The sequence below is a fragment of the Centropristis striata genome, chromosome 15 (assembly GCF_030273125.1).
Source record: "Centropristis striata isolate RG_2023a ecotype Rhode Island chromosome 15, C.striata_1.0, whole genome shotgun sequence".
NCBI classification, from domain to species: domain Eukaryota; kingdom Metazoa; phylum Chordata; class Actinopteri; order Perciformes; family Serranidae; genus Centropristis; species Centropristis striata.
The window spans coordinates 18,075,006-18,095,935 of NC_081531.1; the positions used below are offsets into that span (position 1 = coordinate 18,075,006).

General features: G+C 37.6%; 1 protein-coding gene across 4 annotated transcripts; it reads left to right on the plus strand.

Moving 5' to 3' along the window:
* Positions 1-45: 45 nt before the first annotated feature.
* uimc1 (ubiquitin interaction motif containing 1) lies at positions 46-16,104 on the plus strand. 4 transcript variants are annotated; one of them, XM_059352214.1, is made up of 24 exons: positions 46-68; positions 211-266; positions 389-455; positions 4,171-4,301; positions 4,466-4,529; positions 5,061-5,179; positions 5,727-5,907; positions 6,093-6,259; positions 6,569-7,294; positions 7,530-7,575; positions 7,701-7,801; positions 8,158-8,270; positions 8,676-8,841; positions 9,625-9,729; positions 10,168-10,223; positions 11,635-11,801; positions 11,930-12,000; positions 12,446-12,593; positions 12,759-13,064; positions 13,480-13,561; positions 13,664-13,766; positions 13,979-14,027; positions 14,861-14,894; positions 15,544-16,104. In XM_059352214.1, exons 3-24 carry the CDS (start codon positions 413-415, stop codon positions 15,716-15,718), a joined length of 3,153 nt encoding a protein of 1,050 aa, XP_059208197.1. In that variant the 5' UTR covers positions 46-68; positions 211-266; positions 389-412; the 3' UTR covers positions 15,719-16,104. The 4 variants fall into 4 exon arrangements, with proteins under 4 accessions (XP_059208197.1, XP_059208196.1, XP_059208198.1 ...); XM_059352213.1 differs by lacking the exon at positions 46-68 and having other exon boundaries at positions 100-266; XM_059352215.1 differs by lacking the exon at positions 46-68 and having other exon boundaries at positions 100-266; positions 389-446.
* The last annotated feature ends 4,826 nt before the right edge of the window (positions 16,105-20,930 follow it).

Consider the following 20,930-nt stretch of genomic DNA (forward strand, 5'->3'; position numbering starts at 1 on the left):
GACAGACGCAATAGTCACGTGATAAAAAGAAACAAACATGGCGCCGCGAAACAGAGGGAAACTCTGAAGTGAGTGTTTTTACGGTGCATATTGTTTGGTTTATTGCTTTATGGTATAGCTGTTGAACACATAAACACACAACAAATTATAGTGTTCTTCAACGTTATGGTTATTTAAAAAAACAATCGAAATTATTAACTTTATTTGCAGTTTTTAGGTCTGGTGTGATCAGTTTGTCTCCTTACCAACCCATCCTGTCGCGCTGTGTAAGCTAACTTTAACGGAACATATTTGCGGGGAATGAGCCAGTAAATATGAGCTGTATCGAGTAGTGTATGAATGAATCTGCTCACAGTCACTTCTGGGTTCTCATTGTTTACACTCACAGGTTACACACCAACCCGCCGGACTGATGAGAGGAAGAAGAGGACACTCCTCATCACCAGGTAGAACAGGTAACTGCTGCTCAGACTGGGCGACGAGGCCACTTTGTTATTAGCTTAGCTGCAGTTCAGTGTGTTAACCCTCTGGAGTCACCAAAAGCGCCAATCGCGATATACCAAGTAAAACTGGAGACAAGGTCAAATATATTTTGTATCAAATGATAGAACTGGATGTAACTCTCTTATCGTCACACTGTTAAAATAATCGCCGACGTCGTTTTTTGTCAAAATTGTTTTTTTTCCCTAAATCATCTCCCCATGACGCCGGCCACCTATGGTAAAATCTCCTACATCCTCAGTTGATCAGATCATGTGATTTTACCCCTTTAAGATCATCACTTCTTTGACATTTCGCCACATTCATAGGCATCAGATAAGAACCCAGCAAAGAAGAGCTAGAGGGAGATTTTATCAAGAAGTTATCAGAAATTATCAGTTTAGTTTATCAGTGTTTTATTGTTGACACTAATATTGGTAACACTTTACTCCAAGGTGTCTACATAAGAGTGACATGAGCGTGTCATAAAATGACATGGGATGTGTCATGAACATTAATGACACTTTGAAGTAACATTAATGACACTTTGAAGTAACATTAATGCTCATGATACTTGTCATGTTTCTGACAGGCTTGTGTGACTCTTATGTAGACACCTTCAAAATAAAGTTTTACCATATCTTGCTTAAGTCACAAAGGCATGTTCAAAAAAATGATCAATAAATGTCATATGTTACGCTTTTGGTGACGTTTTTTGTGTTTCCTGCAGATCTAAATGAGTTGGGCGATTATTTTAACAGGGTGAAGTTATGTGTTATATTTGCAACCTTTGGTAACATTTGCAACATTTAAAATTCTTTATTGAGAATGACAGTGTTTTGAAAGTAAAAAAAGATTCAAAATCACATTTTATGTTGGACTAAAGGACTAAAAAAGACACAAAATGACTAAAACCAGACACAAAATGACCAAAAAAAACACACAAAATGACTACAAAAAACACTAAATGGCCAAAAAACACACAAAATGACTACAAAAGACACAAAATGAGAAGACAAAATGACCAAAAAACAACAACACAGAAGATACAAAATGACCAAAAAATGAGACAAAATAACTAAAAAAGACACGAAAAGACATGTAAAGGATTAAAAAATGGACAAAACGGCCCAAGACTCCATAGAGTTAAACACGTATAGTCTGAAACCGCATTATTGAAGCTGTGATTCAATCTGCTGCACACATAGTTTATACCTGAGTCTGATCTTGTACAACTTTACCTACTTCAAGGTGCACTGTTATCCAAGAAACTGGCAGCCACCCCAGCTATTTGGGAGGTCTGAGTTTTAATGTTTTAAGTCGTCATATTTCTTGTATTTTATGAAAATTGGGTTTGAATCTGGGATGTTTTGCAAGTTTTTCTTTATTTTCCCAGTCTGAGATTTCTGGAGCTTATTTTTTGGACACTGTAGTATTAATTTGCTTTGGATTTGTTTGAGGCCAGGGGCCCATTGCACAAAACTAGGATAAGGGATTAAGCCAGGATATGTTGGTTATCCTGGCTTAATTTATCCGTGATCCGGTTGCACAAAAGCAGGATAGGGGGCAGATTTATTCTATGGAGCTAGCCTGCTCCAGACCAGGCAAAGTTCCAGGATCTATTTAATCTCATGCCTTATCTCAGTCAGCAGTCACCACAAATGGAAAACAATAGTTATTCCACTGCCCTGTAGACATTGTTATCACATAGAACTAGACCCACTGTCATTATTTAAACGTTTGTGATCATTCGTTTCAATCATTTTGGATAAATTATGATTTTAGATGATGTTGCAATTTACAGTTTCCCACAGAGAAGAAAAAAAATCACAGACTTTGAGAATAAAGCCATACATTTATGAGAATAAAGTCATAATATTGTAACTTGTTGTTTTAGAGGAGGACAATTGTTAAAATGAGGGCAGTGGAGCATTTCATGGAACATGGAATGGAGGTTTTTACAAACAAGGAGATACTTAATATTTTGGCACATCAGCATCACATTGTCATAAGTATCAGGACTTTAAAAAGAATGCAAGAAAATACATCTTTTCCACAGAAAGAACCAGTCTCATGAATGTATGACTTTTCTTCTTCCTCAGTGTGGCCCTAATACTCCGTTGTATAAAAAAACACATCATTTAAGAAACTGGAGAGAAAAAATACACACACATACACACACCAAAGTGTAACATTATGTTCCTTTATTGAATAAGGATAAATCAAAACAGGTAAACCATCAGCTCCTTTCAAAACTGAAGACGCAGTGGCCCTCATTTATCAAACGAGCGTACCTCAGAAAGTGAGCGTAAAGTGGGCGTAAGATCATTTCTACGCAAGCCTCGGCATTTATCAATTTGGATGTTAGCGGAGGGTACGATCAGATCTCACGTCTGCTCTCAGCTCGTGTACGCAATTCTGAGTCAGCGTGAAGTCCACACGGGAGTCGGAGAATTGATTTTAGACTATTGTATTGATGCCTGGAGCTGATAAAGCTCTGCCGTGTTTTGTTTTTTAACGGTGACAAAGCAAAACATGTTTAGACTACATCATTTATCATTAAAACATCATTAAAATTTAATATACACCCTGCGATCGTGAAATTCTTTGATCAGAATACTAGCCGAGGATAGTAAATGTTGTTGTCTTCTGTTATTTACCGTTATCTGGCTCGGACACCGGAGCGTCAGCGTCTCCTTCACCAGCGGTTCTGACCGGACAGAAACATTTCCAATCAGCGCTGCCACACGCTCCTCTGACTGGGACATAACTCTTAGTAAATGTAAAGAGGTGAATAATATCTCTCCATCATAATAATAACATCAATATTTGGATATTATATACATTATTAGGCTTTATTTTTCACAATGTATAAATGAAATACGCTATTCCAACCTTTGGCTATTCCCCCAAGTTTAATGGTCTGCTACTCTGCTGACAGCGGCACTGATTTCCTTCCTTTTCACTTTTTTAAGTGGTTAAATAAAGAATATTGATTGATTGATTGAATATGGCCCAGAGAACTGCTCCTCATTGGATATTTCCTCTTTTTCGGACCATTCTCTGTAAACCCTAGAGATGGTTACGTGTGAAAATCCCAGTAGATCAACAGTTTGTGAAATACTCAGACCAGCCCATCTGTCACAAACAACCATAGCACGTTCAAAGTCACTTAAATCACCTTTCTGATGCTCACTTTGCACTTCAGCAGGTCGGTCATCTTCACCATGTCTACATGCCTAAATGCATTGAGTTGCTGTCATGTGATTGGCTGATTAGATATTTGTGTTAACAAGTAGTTGCAAACCGAATGCCTAACCTAATAATAATACATTTTATTTATAATGCACTTTACATTAAAAGAAATCTCAAAGTGCTACAGGTTAAAACCATAAAAAGGATTAAAAAGGATAAAACAGCTAAAAACAGAAGAAAAAGTATACATGCATACATACATACATAATCTAAAAATCATCTAGTAGGGAGGAACCAAAGTTTTGCTAAAAAGGAAAGTTTTTAGTCCTTTTTTAAAAGTTTCTATAGACTGTGGTGCCCTAAGGGTGTCAGGAAGGAGACCTAATGTAGTGGCCGTTGACTGTATTTACAAAAATCCAAGAAGTTGACAGTGTAAAGCATTAAATATGATGTCTTTGTACAGTTTTCAGATGAAGCTTTTTTGTGTCTCTGTAGTTTCTCAGGAGCAGAGCAGCATGCCTCTGAGGAAGCAAATATTCAAGGATGCAAGTAATGTTCCCTCTGGAAGCCAACAGATTGATGAAAACACAGAGGAGGACGAAGCTCTCGATGAACAAAACAACAATGTAAAGATGGAACATTAGCCAGAATCAAGTAGAGATACATTTAAGTTGATATGTCTACATGCAGTATCACTGAAGCTGTGTCATATTCTAAAGTACTTCAGCAAGTATGGCTCAGGGGTTAGTCAGTGTTTTTCAGAACTTTGACTCTTTGTTTGTTCTTCCAGGACAAGCTCTCATCAGTAAGACAAACACGCAAGAGAGAGAGGGAAAACAAGTCCAAACCCAAAGGTACATAACATGGCAAATACTAACAAAACATGGACACTTTAACTTTGTTTTTTTGTTTCTAAATAATGCATGGCAAACCTTGTTTAACCTTTGGATAAGAAGAGAAATAAAGTAAATTTAACAAGAAATGATTAAGAACCTACATGAAAAAACCACAGGTCACCGTATTGCTGTCTCGGCAAGTTTCATGTGTCACACCATCACTATATGTGAGATTGTATGCCAAATATTTTATTGTGATGGTGGCATCCTTCTGCTTGTAGATGACCAGAAAGGGTACTGTATTTAATAAAATGTGATCAGTTTTTTTTCACATTATTGTGTACAACATTATTTATATGAGCTACTGTAACTCTTTTTGAGAAGCTAAGTTATTATCGCCATCCAGAGTGTTAAGTAAATGGACAAAAGTAAAGTCTAAAAGCCATATATCTGTACTAATTAAATAACTAAAATCAGTCAAATTTAAGGTCAGTGTATGAGGCAGGAATTTCTTCACTTTCGACTAAATAACCTTGTCTCTGTTCTCAGAGATGACAGAGGAGGAGATGATGGACTTGGCTCTGCGTCTGAGTGAACAGGAAGCCAGTGTCACTGCGCTCAGAGTGCAGCAAGAGGAAGAGGCCATGTTGAAAGCCATCCAAGAGAGTGTGAGCACACAGAAGTTGTTTTAAGTCCTCCATTCAGGATGTTCACTTTTTGCTAAAAATGCTTGAAGGAGGTGTTTAACTATATGCAAATTTTGGAGAATGCAGAATTGTTTTGTGTTAAACTGTTTCTATTATTTTTGTGCAACCCATTTACATACATAGGGAAAGAGAAAACACCTTTCTGTATAACCACAGATTTACAGGCTTTGGCACTATACATAATAACTAGGCATAACTTAGCCTTGTGTGGATGCAGATGAATGAAAGGTAGGGAAAGGGTAAATTTGCCATAAACACAGTAACACTTATCAATTCTGCAAACTACTAGTCCTTAAGTAGTTCTAATATTGTATTGTTTATACAGCTACAGTTCCTTGCTGCACACTTGCAGTCATCCAGATTAGATGACACACTTGATTTTTGTTGGAAAAAGACAAATATCTTATGTTACAATAAACACTGTAAAGTATAATCAGGATAAATAGACAGTATAATAAAGTGACATGTCATTTCCAAAAGTGTGGAGAATACCCTTTTTCTCTCGTAGATGGTCAGCCAGACACAACCGTGCCCACCCAACCAAAGTCAGAGCCTGCTCACCAATGCTGAAGCATCACTCAGGCTCTGCTCACGACGGAAACTCATATACTCAAACGGGAAGGCGTTGTCTGCCATCGATCAGGGAGCACCAGAGGACGTCTGCGCACCAGAGAAACACCTGAACCGAGGTGAGTAGGTTATGTATTTAAATATCCATAATAGTAAGTTTCATTCTGCACCAACACTAACAAGTAAGAAAGGAAAATGTATATCAAAATATATTATTTCAGCATTTAATCAGACCAACTCTTGTGATACAATCTAACAGCTGAGATTGAAATTAATTTGAAAACATGCTGTGTTGTATTCCTAGGAGCAAAAGGAACTGGAGATGAATGTAATCACAGGAATAAAAAGCTCAAAAGGAAAGAAGGAAGTCCTCTTCGGGAGATGCCAGACCTGTCACAGACTCAGAAAATCGACTCTCCGGCTTCAACCTGCAGCTCAGTGTGTCTTTCAGTGCCTCTGGACTCACCACAGGTTTGTGCCAATAATTTCAGAGAAAAAAACATTGTACACTACCTGCTAAGGTACTCCGTACAGTACGGTTAAGGTGCGCTGTTCACTACCTGCTCTGCAGCTAACAGCACAGACACGGTTAGAGAGTAGCTGTGAGCATAGAGCAGCATTTAGCAGCTAAAGAGGCAGATACTTCCCTCAGGAGTTGATGGAGACCAGAATCAGAGTGAAAAGAGAGTGAATATTGGACATGCAATCATCAGTTGGACAAAAACACGACTACTAATGAATGACAATGTATGTTTTTGTCTTCTCTCAACAATAAATCAGAGCTCTGACTCGACCCAGATCGACGACTGTCAGCTTCGTAAGTCCCCTGTCTTCCCCTCTACTGGCTGCATAGCCGAGGTTCACATCCCCCGGCTGAGCCAGGACCTGCTGGAAACCTGCAGAACCTCGGGGTTTGTGGTGTGCTCTCAAGACAGTTCGCTCTCGATTGAAAAGTCTTTGCCTACTTCAGCAAAGAGCCCGACTTTTCCCAAAAGCCCCAAACGTTCCAATAAACTCACGTTGTCCAAGAGTCCTGTCTTCTCAGAGACTGATCAGGGAGATGATGAACAAACGGAGCAGAGTCCTGAGTATTTAAAAAGTCCAGTATTTGGCAGGAATACTCAACACAAGATGTCTCCAAGTGCCTGCAAACCCCAAGCTGGTGTCTGTAGCTCAGGGTTTATGTCCTCCTCTCAAGAGAGTTTAAGCTCCTCTGTGAGGTCCACGTCTTGCCACCCTAGGAGCCCAATCTTCCCAAAAATCTCCCTGCCTCCCCTTGACAGATCAGCAACGTGCAAAAGTCCTTTATTTTCAGAGACTGACGAAGAACAAACCCTGGAGAATAATGAATTTTGTAAAAGCCCAGTGTTTGGCAGGAGTGGACAACAACAAAAGACTGTCAGTGAGCAGAAACACTCTGTGAGTGCTTCAGCTGCAGAGCTCAGAGGCTCAGACAGTGAAGGGAGTTCAACCCCGACCAGGAATCCATTTCAGAGTCCGAGGCAGGTGAGTTCCGGTGTCAAACAAAGTGCTTGTTGGATCATCAGCAGAGTCTGAAACAACTGGTTGAGTTATTGCTGCAGCTCTTGTATTGTCTAATCCAATCTTTAAATGCAGTAATTATTAGTATTATGCAGTTTCTATTTGCTCCATAATCTTTATTAAAAGATAGTCCTTTCTTGCAGTATTTTATTTTTGAAATGTAAAATTTTTACTCTGTTCTTTTTGCTTTTGAATATAGGACAGAAAGACTGATCACAATCAAGATGCCAGGTTTAACAAGTCAGGTAAAGTGAAACAGCACACACTCTGTTCTCTGGAGGTGTCTTTTCCTAATTGATCTTCATGAACACTTTGATGTCAGGAGTCTGGAATAGTCTGTATAATATATCTGGGTTTTCTCTGGTTTTAGATAATGCAGAGGAGGAGAATGAAATATTGGAAAACTCAGCCAAGGAAGAGCTGACCAGTGATATGAAGCTACTCATGTCTGATGAAGATGAAGAAGTCACGGTACGGAGACTTAAACATGCAAATTTTGGAGAATGCAGAATAATGCAAGATCAGAATACGTTGAAAGCAAAAATTTTAATGGTCCATTAAACTGGACTGCAGAACATTCCGATTTATTTAATCAGGAATAAAACTGATGATTTTGTTCGCCAATCCCATTCCACCTTCAGGAGGAATCAATGAGCTTGGAGCTGAGAGTCATATTTCCGATATTGGCACTTATTATTATGCAACATCTGATACATATCTAGTTAATTCAATATGTTAGCTATAGAAGTATGGTGAAAAATGCTGTTCAGGAAAGTCGAACATTTTTTAAAATCTGTCCTCATTGTTCCTCGCTCCATCTTTTGCAGCCGGGGGGCTCACCCAGTCCGGTCTTTCCAGGGGAGAAAGCTGTTCATCATGTGGACACTGAGGCTGCCTCCCTAAACCACGTGACTGCAGCATCTCCAGGGCAGAACTGCAGGTAGACAAAACATCAGCAACATCATTAGATGAGAGTTTCTGTATTGCACATAAAACTGATACTTGTAAAAGGCTCAAAGAGAGTTTTTTTCTTCAAGCAGTCTTAGTCACGTTTTGTTTCTTTTTCTGAGTGATGATACCCATCAAGTTGTCAGTTCCATGATTGAAAAGGATTACTTGCATTATTTACAAAGTCTTCTTACTTGTACAAGTAAATGTTCTGCAATGAAAATGTTACTTAAGTAAAAGTATGCGAGTGCAATCAAGAAAATGTTCTAAAAGAATTCACCGTCAAATGTTTTGACATGAAAAATAACTTTATTTTTAAATAGTTGAAGGACAGTTTTTGCACTCCCTATGCTTCCACACTGAGACTTTCTTCTTCTTGTTCTACATCCACCGGCAGACAGCAGCTGTCCACCACAGTTCAAGAGCCACAGCCCAGCAGCAGTCAGGGAGCGGCCAGCAGGGCGTCTGCCCCACTTGGGGAGCCTGCAGCTGGATCAACGGTGCACTACTACTGGGGGGTTCCCTTCTGTCCACGAGGCCTGGACCCAGACACATACACACAGGTGAAGATTTGTTTAATTCTGTTATAAATGATAAATACTTATAGAGGTATAATGTAGACTAAACGCAGATATAAGAACAAAACAGTTTTGATGAAATATTCTGGGTTAATGATCAACACCCAACTCCTGGTTGTAGCTTCTCAAATATGAAGATTTACCGCTTTTCTGGGTTTTATATAATCATAGCTGGAACATCTTATGACTGTTGGTCAGCCAAAATAAGACATGTAATGATATAATCTTGTTAAGGAAGATATGAGAGCAAGTCTATGATAATCAATAAAAGTCATCAGACTGAGGTTGCTTCTAGACATCCAGCGTGAGTTATTTGATGAGATGAGAGGTATGAGACTCACCTCACCTCAATCCCATCACATTTATGATGATGCTGGTACTTAAATGACAAAAATAAATGTTATACTTTCATGTCTTCGATGTGGTTTTCCCTTGTTTGTGCATTAACTCGATTACTTTTAATCATGTTACCTCATTGCGTCGTCTTCTTCTGAGTGGTGTAATGGCACTGACTGGAGCTCCACCAACTGTTTGTTTCCAAGATTAATATCAAAACATTCACATAACAGTACATTAATTCACCTTTTCTTTCCAAATTTAGTTAAATTCAGGCTACACTTGTATGAAAACCTGGTTTTCCTCTCTGCTTCTCTGCTTTTGTTAAGCATATTGATAATAAAACAAAAAAGCAATCGAATTAAATAGATTCTATATCTTTCTCACTTTTTAATCTTTTTGTCTGGCCATCCATCTGTTATGTCGTGTCAGGTCATCGTGGCTCAGATGGAGGTTTACGAGAAGAGTCTGAAGCAGGCTCAGAGGGGTCTGCTGAGGAAGGCTGAGTGGGGAGAGCCCATCATGCCACAACCGGAGGTACCATCATGATTTCTACATGACTGTCTCTTATTTGTGTTTTAATGAAATTTTGTTGTTTATTTGCTGGATTTGATCTTAATCAAACATACGTCTCACACAGCATACCCGTTCATTTTACAGTGACTCTTGAAAAGAAATGTAGTTCAGTTGAAATATAAAGTGCATCAAAATTATACTTTTATGTGCAGTAGTGGAGTAAATACACTTAGCTACTCTGTAATAGTTCACCAGCAGCCAGTGAAGAGAAGCCTGATTATCGTAAACTACCAAGTAATAACTAAAAGTAGTAGTAACTTAATCCTTTTTAAATATTTTATCCTAAACATCCACACAAAAAGGATTGTGCGTTGTTGACATACAATTTTTCTCACCTTGAAAGTGAAATATGGCATCACTGTCTGATGTTTCAACCAATTTGTTCTGTTTTTCTCCTAGAAATCTCCTTCACCTGAGCCGCCTGCTGAATTATCTCAACAGCTCATTCCTCGAAGGTAAAACACACAAGAGCTTTAACATGAGACGAGAAAACTGTCTTATTAAAATACTGTTAGCCTTCACGGTCACACAGTCTCAAACAAACAAACAAACAAACAAACAAAAGGGTTAGGGCTGGGCTGTCGACAATTAGGAAAATTAATGCAAAATATGAAAGATAAATATAAAAAGGATGTTTATGCCTTATCCATAATTTAATTTTTTATCCATTGTGTTTCTGCTGTTGCTTTCTGGTAAATACTGACAATCAAGACTACACTGACAAATTTAGTGATTATATTTTGCATACTGGCATTTTAATTGCATAATTGTTCAGTTTCAACAAACTACAGAATCAGTAGACAGTGTGCAGGGGCCAGGCAGTAAACTAATAACAATATTGTGACATAATATTATTCAGTTCAGTTCAACTTTATTCTAAATTATGTGTATATACAGGACAAACAGAGGATTAAGACAAGGCACAGTCAAGGGTTAAAAAATATTAAGAAGAGACATCATCGTGATATCTTAATATGGCATTCTTGTTGTCTTTTCAAGGTTTTAAAGGCTGTATTAAGGCAAAGTGATGTTATGTTCTGAACTTATCAGAATGTTCTGTTATTCTCCTCTGGCCTTGTACACATACTTTCTGTACAGCACATGCTTTGTCAGCTGAAACAGCACAGGCTTTGCGCCACTAGATGTCACTAATGAATAATAATAATAACAAATGAGTAAATATGACTTATGTACAAACTTGACTGCTGAGTTGGTTAGATTCAAGCAGCAGTTTATTTTTCAGAAGTTAACTAAATGTAGACAACAACAAAAAGTTTTTTTCAAATTTTGACAGCTGTAAACCCAGATCAGGGATTTCCCTACCATTATAAGGCGCAGTATCCAAGCTGTTGGGGCACCTGAATGAATGTTAGATCAATGTAGAGTACATTGAACTTTAAAGAACTTACAGAATTAATTTTCTTAGATCTGGTGGTTGTAGTTGGTCCCAGTAAACTTGAAGTTTTGTCTTTAATCTTTTTGGATGTTGTTTATCTATCTGCTTTAGCTTTTCCATTTTTTTACGCAGATATGGTGGTAATAATAATGGTCCACAATGATGAAAAATGACATGTGTGAAATTGGCTCAATCTGGTGGAAAATACCATATGCCCGATATAATGAAATGCATGATTTTTTGCTGTATTGGCTGTGGGGCATATTTGTCGCGTAGAGTCTGAGTGTATTTTGGCTACATATCGTAGTTTGTTTTAGACTTTTTAAAGGTTAAACTTTAAAAAATCAGGGGGGGGGATCAGATCCTTGCCAAAATGTGTGCCATAAATGTCCAAAGTAGCATTATTCTGTCTTGGTCTGAGCTGCATCTGAGCTGATGACTACTGTTTATTTATTTCAATACATCTTTAGACGTGGCCTCAGACTGAAAGGCAAGAGACTGTGTGATGCTGACACAGAGGAGGAGGACGAATACAAGAAGGATGAAGATGAAGAGGAGGGAAGAGAGAGCAAAGAGGAAGAAAAGGAGGGAAAAGAAGAGGGACAGGTTGATACTGATGACTGTGAGGTTTGTCCAGGTACTAAAGCTGCCCATTTTCTCCAGACTGGTATTACAGTACTTGTTTTGTATTTTAAATTCTCACCTTTTCTATGGTTACATTTTACTTGCATAATAGGCTCTAATAACTCTAGTTTTTAACAACAGAAACCCAACTGAGCAACTATGATGATGACAGGACGCAAGATCTGATGCTGGAGACTGACACTGGAGCAACGGTGAGTGTAAATACTCAGTGAGTTGTACAATACAGTAGATCATGAATATCATAAAATTGGAGATTGTTAAATTATATTTGAAAATGTATCTGGGAATTTTACTAATGACTTTTCTCGGCTTTATTTCATTAGTTCCCACTAGTTCCCAAATATTGTGGCATTAAAAAAGAAAAAGAGGCAAACACTGAAACATAAATGACATGTTTAGATTTGAATCATTCAGAAGCCTTAAAATGTAAAGTTTTGTTTTTTTGTATTTTGGAGTAGAGCTTTATTTATCAAGGTCACATGAATTCAGGTTTTCATATGATTTTAATTTTTAAGAAAATCCATGACATGAACTGTGAAGTCTGTGTGAGTTGGTATGGAATGATCCATAGAATAAATCTCCCATAAATTGCAATTAATTTATAATTTTTTCCTTTTATTTTGACATTTTCTCCAGCTTGGATTTCAGTCTGACTATAAAAAGAGTCCAGAGCTGCCAGAGGTGGAGATGATTCTCCAAGATGATTCTCAAGCCAGGGATGAGCTGAAGGAGGAGGAAGAGGAGGAGATGGAGGTGGACGTAGAGGTGGACGTAGAGTTGGACGGTAAGGCTGCACACTTAACAAATAGAACAAAGAACCACATTTGAAGTTTGCGTCTGTTCTGACACAGATTTCAACAGTCTGGTTGTTTAAGGTATGAAGTTGTAGAAATGATCATCAGGGAATAATTTAAAAAATAAGTTTATGTGTTATGTTGTGTGTTTTCAGTGGACACAAAGATAAGGGGAACCCCTGTAAGAAGCAGTGAAATTGGAGGACAACATATTAGAAAAGAGGACATGGAGGAGGACGGGGGGGATCCAGATGTGGAGGTGATAAAAGTTCAAAGGCTTCAAAGGTCTAAGTCTCCTGAACTGGAACCAAACGCTAACCCTCAGAGTCCTGAAACCAGAGTGGACTGTCCCATCTGTCAAGGGTCCTTCCCCGTGACAAAGATCGAGGTGCATGCTGCGTACTGTGACGGGGAGGTGGCCGTCCTGGACGAGAGGAGGCCTGAGAACAGCCGCTTACAAGGTGACAGAAACTTAATTTTGTTTAAAGTCCTCCTCCAATGAAGATTAACTTCTTTACCCTTGTAAAGATGTCCATATTGATTTTTTAATATGCTTTAAGAACGAGATAAGCAGTCAATGCCATAGCCGAACATATCCGAATCTGTGGTGAACTGATTGGTGAGGGTTAGGGTTATGGGAAGCAGAAAGATTCTTAGAATTTCTACAAATCATTTTCAAGCATTCATAACATTAACCACAACATCAACTTCTTTTTCTCTGTAATTTTGAACATTTAGAGTCGATGCAAACTGCAAATTTGAATGAAAAGGAAATGTTTTTATGCCAGAATTTGACATCTTTCAGTGTCTTTTTAAAAATATAATGTCAGTGTTATGTTGGTGGTTTAAATTGACTCCTTCCTCTCCACTTTATAGTGTCATTGAAGCAACGTAGGAAGAGAACAAGGAGGGCAGAGACGGCTGCCGAAGAGGCTCTCGAAACCTCTAACGCTGGCAAGTAAGTAGGTATGATCTGTCACATTTCACAGGGACAGATCCGCATTTTCTGACAGGCTTTGTTTGAGAAAAAACATTTTTTTAACAGTTTTATTTTCCACAGGAATGAAGAGAAATGTTACATCTGTCAGAAAGCTGTTCCTCTGAGTGACTACGGCCTACACACGGAGCTCTGCCTCCAACTGAAGGCACAGAAGACTGCAGGAGTAAGACTCACGCACACTCAATAATACACCAATAAATGTGCACATGTGAGGTTTATATCTGATTTAAATCTACTGACACAAGGATGAGAATGAATTGTACACTTGGTAATGCAATACCATGCCATTAAAACCTTTTCACGTTTATTTTTGGATGTTTAAGATGTGATCTGTTTTGTTGATTGACATTTTTTTAAATATTGCTGACCTTTCAGAAGGGAAATCTCCTGTCAGCTCTGGAGCAAACGGAGAGCAGAGATTCAGGTGAGTTGAAAACTTTTAATGTTTGAACTGACTAAAAGTTGTAATCATAATGTTTGCTCTGCGAAGACGCACAGATATACTTGGAGTAGAGATTTAACATGCTAAAGTTCAGCAGGTATAAAGTTTACTATGCTCATCGTTTTTCTAAAGCTGTTATGAATACAATGCAGAGGAGTGTCTGTCGCCTCAGTAAATCATCCATGTGTTTGTTGGTAATCTGGCCGCGTAGTAAGGCAAGGCAAGGCAAGTTTATTTGTATAGCACAATTCAACACAAGGTAATTCAAAGTGCTTTACATACACATTAAAAACAGCAAGACACAATTGAAAACACTAAAAACAGTCAATTAAAACAGGGAAATAAAAATATAAATAGGATAAAATATGATACAGCAGGATAAAAAAAGAGATAAAATAATAAAAAGCACAAGTCAAACATTGTGTAGTTAAAAAGTAAGGGCAGTAGAGTAGAGCAGATAAGTGTTAAAGTTAAGAGTTAAGAGTAGTAATGTGCTGCCCACTGCTGCTAAGCATTGTGTGTTCACTGGTTTGTTATAAAGGATGGGTTAAATGCAGAGGTTGAATTTCCCCATTGTAGGGCTAATAAAGGAATTTTAATCTTAATTGAAATTAAGAATGTTCAGATTCTGGTCTTATCATTTTTTGATTTACAGGTAAGACTTCCACCTCATGAGCCCTTTCCACATGATCAGTACACCATCTACATTCAGACTTGTTTTCTGCTGCAGACTTTGTTTTTTAGCAGTAAAAATCATCAGTCAGGCTTTAGTTCATTCATATTTGTACTGACTTGCTGCTGTTCTGTGTTCACAGAGGCCGGGCCATCTGGATCCAAACTCCAGCCAGGGTAAAGATGTCTTAAAAAATACAGTTTCATTATGATTTTAGTTACAATGCTTTGTGAACATTTCAATCCAAAATCCCCCTAGGGCTACCTATAAATATCTATGAATGTAGATTGAAAACAGATTAATAACACATTTTCAAAATTTTAAACTGGAGTAAAGAAGTTTCTTGCCCGCTGATCAGAAGTTTAAAGACACCTGTTTGGGCTCTGGGATGTTGTGATTAGCATTGAGTTGTTTTTGACATTTTACTGTAATACTGTACTGTAATAATCGAGTGATTTAGGGCTGCTAAGTCCAGTTTTGTGAATAACATGCAGCGAGGTTAATGGCAGTCATCTTTTTCTGAACTGAAACATCGACTGTTAAAAAATTACATCCTCTCAGAAAAATGTGCATATTGTTTCAGTCTAGCTGCAGGAAATCTAATTGGAGAAAAAATTAAACCACAAATGCTTTAATCAAGACTTCTGATTTCACAGTATAGGCCTTAAAATAAAATGCATTTACTTTAAAATAATTAAAAGGTAAGATGGAAACACCATTTGAAGGATATTCTTAATTACCAGTAAAATAATCTTATTCCAGTTTGGACCACTGTTTTCTGTTTTAATGAGCCTGGGTTTGTGTTGTGTAATTTTTTACTTTTAGAGATGTTATTGAACTGCTGGATGATGATGAAGAGGAGGAAGGGGGCAGCAATTCAGTACTCAGGATCAGTAACTCTCCCATCAGATCCTTCACTCCAATCTCAGAGGCCACCGACTGCCTTATCAACTTCAAAAAACACCAGCCAGCAAAGAAGCTGCGCCAAAGACGAAGATGAGGATGACCTACTGCAGACTGGAAGTGCTGACTAAAGATACTGGAAACCAGAGCCTTAACTAAAGACCCAATCAGGTTGGAGGTGACATTACAATTGGAAAAGACTTGTTTCAAAAGGAACGCCTTTATGATGTCACAAACTAATGCAGGTAGACGAATACAAATCGAGCACTTGAATGTATTCAAAGACAAAAACCTGATTCAGACTCTTTTTGTGCCACTAAATGCTACATTTGTTCGTGTTGAAGGTGTTTTGGACTACCTCTTTATGTATCAGATAATTTCCTTTTTGTTAACTTTGGTTTAATGTCTAACAGTATGAGTACCTCTCAACCTTCTGAGTATAAATCAGATTCATCACAACATTTTACCGGCATTAAACTTGAAGAGAGGTGAAACTTGTAGCCATGCTAACTACGAGGCTCTAAAACTGTCCGTCAGTTCACCATTTTGGTCAGAAAAATCTCAACAATCATTGGATGCTTGCCATGCAACTTCGTAAAGACACTGTGTTCTACACAAAATGAATGCTACTGACTTTGTTTAATCTGATTTTTCTTCAAGTGCCCCTGCCGGTTAAAACACCAACAAGTTTATCACAGGAAACTGCAACAAAACATGACAAATATGCACATGCTGACTTACTAAGTGTTAGCATGTGTAGATGCTAACATGAATGCTACATGTCGTTAACATGCTACAGCTGCCCACGTCTGATATTGCTATTTTAATTCAAGTACATCTGGTGTGTTCATTGATTGAAAAAACAAACAAGCCAGGCTATTATAGTTCCTACATGAAAGTACCCACAACAAGAACTGTGGATTATCTTGCGTTTCTGGAAAGAGATGTTGCTGTTGAGTTTTTCAAATGTATTTTTTTTTTGTCGAACATGTCAATGGATGATATCTCCTACACCAAAACTATGTAGATTGATAAATAGCACTTTAGGTAAGAGAAAAAAATATGTATTTTTGAACTTTAGGTGAACTGTCCCTTTAGCATGTTACTTGTAGCCATGTTAGCACAACCTGAAATGTCCTAAAAGGGCCACTGTACAGAAGATAACCACTTTTTATTTAGGTTACAACATCACAATCTTTCTTCTGGCACCAGACTCAGGACAAACATTACATTGTTTTCTATATCATTTTTTTTTTTACGTTACAGCTAAGATATTAAAAATACTTCCCATTCATCCAATAAGCTTTTCTAAATTACAAAAATACTGATATTGATTTTTTTTAAGGTTGCTAAAATAAGTTGTGCAGACCGCCACTGATTGTCTGTAATGGACTGACTCTTGATGGGAACCTCATCTAACCACAATTTAAAAAATATAAACTATCCGTTTTAGATCATAAACTGCCTGGTAAGGGTCGAAGCTTTGTTTCTCTGTCGATGGACTGAACCGAAACATGTTTTTTTGGGAATACATTTTAATCTATGATGATCAAATTTGCACTTAAAAAGTGACTGTCCTGTAAAATTATTTTGTCCCCGTTCAAAACTCTCTTTCAAGCCTTCTTTTCTCTGTGGACCATTTTGTCACTCAAAATTTTTTCCTGCAAAGATGTGGAAATACAATTCATGCCACTTGTTCGTTATTGTCATTGAGATTTTCGGCCTTGAATACTGTATCTGCACTTTGGAATTAAATTTGCTAGTTGTTTGACTTGATGTCACAAAACGGAAGTAAACTAACTGTAACGCACTGTTGGATAGAGATATATAATGCATATACAGTGTTTGTCTGATCCTTGGTGTGTCTGTGTGTGTGTGTGTGTGTGAGTGGGTGAGACAGGCTGCTGTCGTTACATTTTACTTGTATTTCCTGTGATGCAGCGTTGTGCAAACTGTTGTTTTGTAAGACTGTCACTATGTTTGGTTGCATCAACCGAGCCAAAGTGGAGGAGGGAAAACTGTTAACTAAGTCAAGTTCAAATGGAAGATAAAAAGCGTTTATCCAGTGTGAAGTAAAAACTTGGACACACTTTGCAAACATATGTTATAGTTGAATGGGATTCTGACACCATGGGCATTAATGTGCTGTGTAATGGTACTAATGCTTCACTGTAATGCTCTGTTACAAGTAAAATTCATGTGTTTTCCTTCCTTAAGTAAAAGTATTCAAGTATAATCAGAAAAAGGTACTTAAAGCATCAGAAGTAAATGTACTCAAATAAGAAAAATATCCCCTGTTAAACATTATAAACTAGATAATTATTACCTCATGAATTAATGTTTAGGATTTTATTGTTGTAGTTAGTTGAGATGAAACTCATTTTTAACTTAATTGTTCTTTAAATTATTGATTTACTCTTTGATTATTTTCTCCATTAATCGACTGATTGATTAGTTTGTAAAAAATCTGAAAAAGTGATGCTTTCACAATGTTTTTATCCAACTGTCCAAACCTCGAAATTATTAAGTATGAATTGAAATTCTAAGAAGATGGAAACAAACAATTCAAATTTTCTTGACAATTTTCTTAAAATTTGTGCAATGTTTTGATGGAAACTCGTCTGTAGCTTTAACATTCACCTTCAGTGGAACTAGAAGTATGTGGAGCCCTTAAACTGTCAACAAAGTCAAAGAAGTAAAAGTTATAACACAAATGCAATATTTAACTTGTATGTACCTATAAAACCGTCACTCTCAGCAGATGAGTTGATCCGTTTTTTTTAACGGTAGAGAAGTATTCGCCTAAAACTAAAAGTACTCATTTTGCATCATGACCATTTCAGAATCATACACAGGCCCATCATATTATTGGATAATAGTTATTGATGATTAATGTGCTTGTCAAAGTTGAACTTACTTCTTAACTATATTTTACATTAATTTGAATCTGTAAAGCACTAAACTAAAGTCATCAAATAAATATAGTGGAGTAAAAAGTACAACATTTGTAAAATCGAGTAGAGTAAAAGTAAATGGCGAAAGAAATTACTTTTGTAATACACTCTACTTTTTCCTTTTAGAAAGTCGGTATTTCGCAGATCTAATTTAATTCTAGGGCAATGATCCTAACACTTATGTCAAGGTGAGTGTATTTTGGGGGAACTGATGCCCGAACAGAACCCTGGTTCTGCGCTCCTCATGCGTCTCTAAGCGCAGAGAGACACCTGCAGCTGCAAACAACATGAGCTCTCTTCCTTTGGACTTCATTATGACCACTACACGGTGTCCTCCCTGCGAGGCTCTTTGGTGGTTGTTGGGGTTGGCTTATTTCGCGAAATCGAGTTTTGGTCCGAGTAACCGCCGCGCGTAAAACATGATCAGCGACTCCCAGCACGTCTCTTTATATTGCGACATTAATGCAGCACATGAAGTGGGTGTTAACACAAACTAAGCCCTCACACTCTTCTGTCATACATAAAGGAAGTTGACTTCGAGCGGCGCAGCGCAGGACGCAAAGGTGAGTAACTTTACCTTTTCTGAGCAAAGATAAACATGCTTTTACATGTTAGATGAGCTGGGATAAGGAAGTCAGTTGTTTGGTGCCAACCCTCATGAAATCGCTTGACTTGTGGATGAATTTTTTATTTCTTTTTTTACTTGCTACCCTTTTCTTTAAATGTGGAACATCACTTCTACACATCACTTCTTCATTTCACCCTGGGACCCTTTGCTTCCTTCTTAGAAGGACCCCAGAGGGCCCCTGACACCCAGATTTGAAACCTTGAGCTGTAGTCCCTCCTGTATTGTAACTTTTTTTCCCCAGTAATGTTGGTTCTTTCTTTATCAGCTCATGAACAAACTGGTCTAGTGTGTTGCCGCCCTCAGGAACTTGAAATGTTCAAGTTTTTGCTGCTGCTCCTATGGATTCATACTGGAAAGCTACACTATACAGCAGCTGAAACGAACCAATGTTTGAATTGTTTTATGTTCTGTTCCTGTTCAGGTGAGGCTGACAGCTGAAATACAACCCCCATAAATAATCTGCATCCAGTTAGGAAAAAAAGTGAGTATGCATGTTTTCATTTATGTTATAAGGAATGAGAATGAGTGCACCTTATTGGTTACTAAAAGGCATAGTTTAAGAGCCAGCTGTGTTTCCTGTAATATGATCATAAATGGACACTCCACCCAAAAACACAACAAAAACGTAATCCACTTGTTGTCATCAGCTGGAGCTTCCCTTCAGATCACAGATGTCATGTGTGTGTTTTAGTGACTTGAGTTTTGGTGGAACAAGTCTGCTAATTATAGGACCAGTAAAACTGTCACTCAACCCTTTACTTAAAAAGAAGTATCAAAGTATTAGCAACACAAAGATAATAAAGCATTGAGATTTGAAGTGCCCGTCATGCAGAATAGCCTGTTTTATACTTCATTCAAACACTGTTGGGTGTTTTGATCGATAATGGTGCGTCATAATTTATCAACTGACCGTATTGTAAAGCTATTAAATAAATAAAAACGGAGCAGTTAAAAGTACAATATATCTTTCTGAAATGAAGTGGTGTCGCAGTATAAAGTATCATAACATGAAAATACTCAGCTTAATTACCTCAATATATCTTGATGTATAAGTACGGTACTTAATTTAGACACTTGTATTTCATTATATGTTGATTTAATATGTATGACTTACTGAAATAACAGCTGTAGGTACTAAATCTGACACACCTTATTTTACATGACCTACTTGATCCAAATATGTTTTGCGGTATTATTACAATCATTTGTAGGGATACAAAATGTTTAAAATTATTTTAATGTTCTAAAATGAACTAGCAAAGCAATACAGGCTTTATAACTTTGCTACTAGACGAGCTGCCTAAGTGTTTTGATGTCTGCAACTCAAGAATGAACCGAGAGGTTCCAGACACTTGCAAATTAGTCTGGAGATGCCAATTCTGTTTCCCAGCATTAATGTCTTCAAAACAGCGACTGCTCATATTTTGTAGGATATCATGTGAACCATGGCACATACGCTTCCGTAACACATCATATCACAAGCCTGTTCATGAGAATATGTTACCAGAGTGCAGAAATGCTTGTGGTTAATTTATTCAAAAGACAATGTGGTTAGAAGTTGTGTGTTTTGTTTGTTTTTGTTTTTTTGTCTGTCAGAAGGATTATGGAAAGACTACTGGCTTGTTTTTGTAAGACTTGGTGTAGCATGGGCCAAGGATGAACCCATTCAATTATGTTCCAAAAACATTGTGATATTTGTCATGGTGGTGATCTGTGCTTTCTGTGAC

Bases quoted from the DNA above. Each gene is read 5' to 3' on its own strand.
- uimc1 (XM_059352214.1), top strand. From the start codon at position 413: ATGAGAGGAAGAAGAGGACACTCCTCATCACCAGGTAGAACAG. The intron at 12,001-12,445 runs GTGAGTGTAAAT...CATTTTCTCCAG, and splicing joins AGACTGACACTGGAGCAACG to CTTGGATTTCAGTCTGACTA. The intron at 14,895-15,543 runs GTAAAGATGTCT...TTTTACTTTTAG, and splicing joins GGATCCAAACTCCAGCCAGG to AGATGTTATTGAACTGCTGG.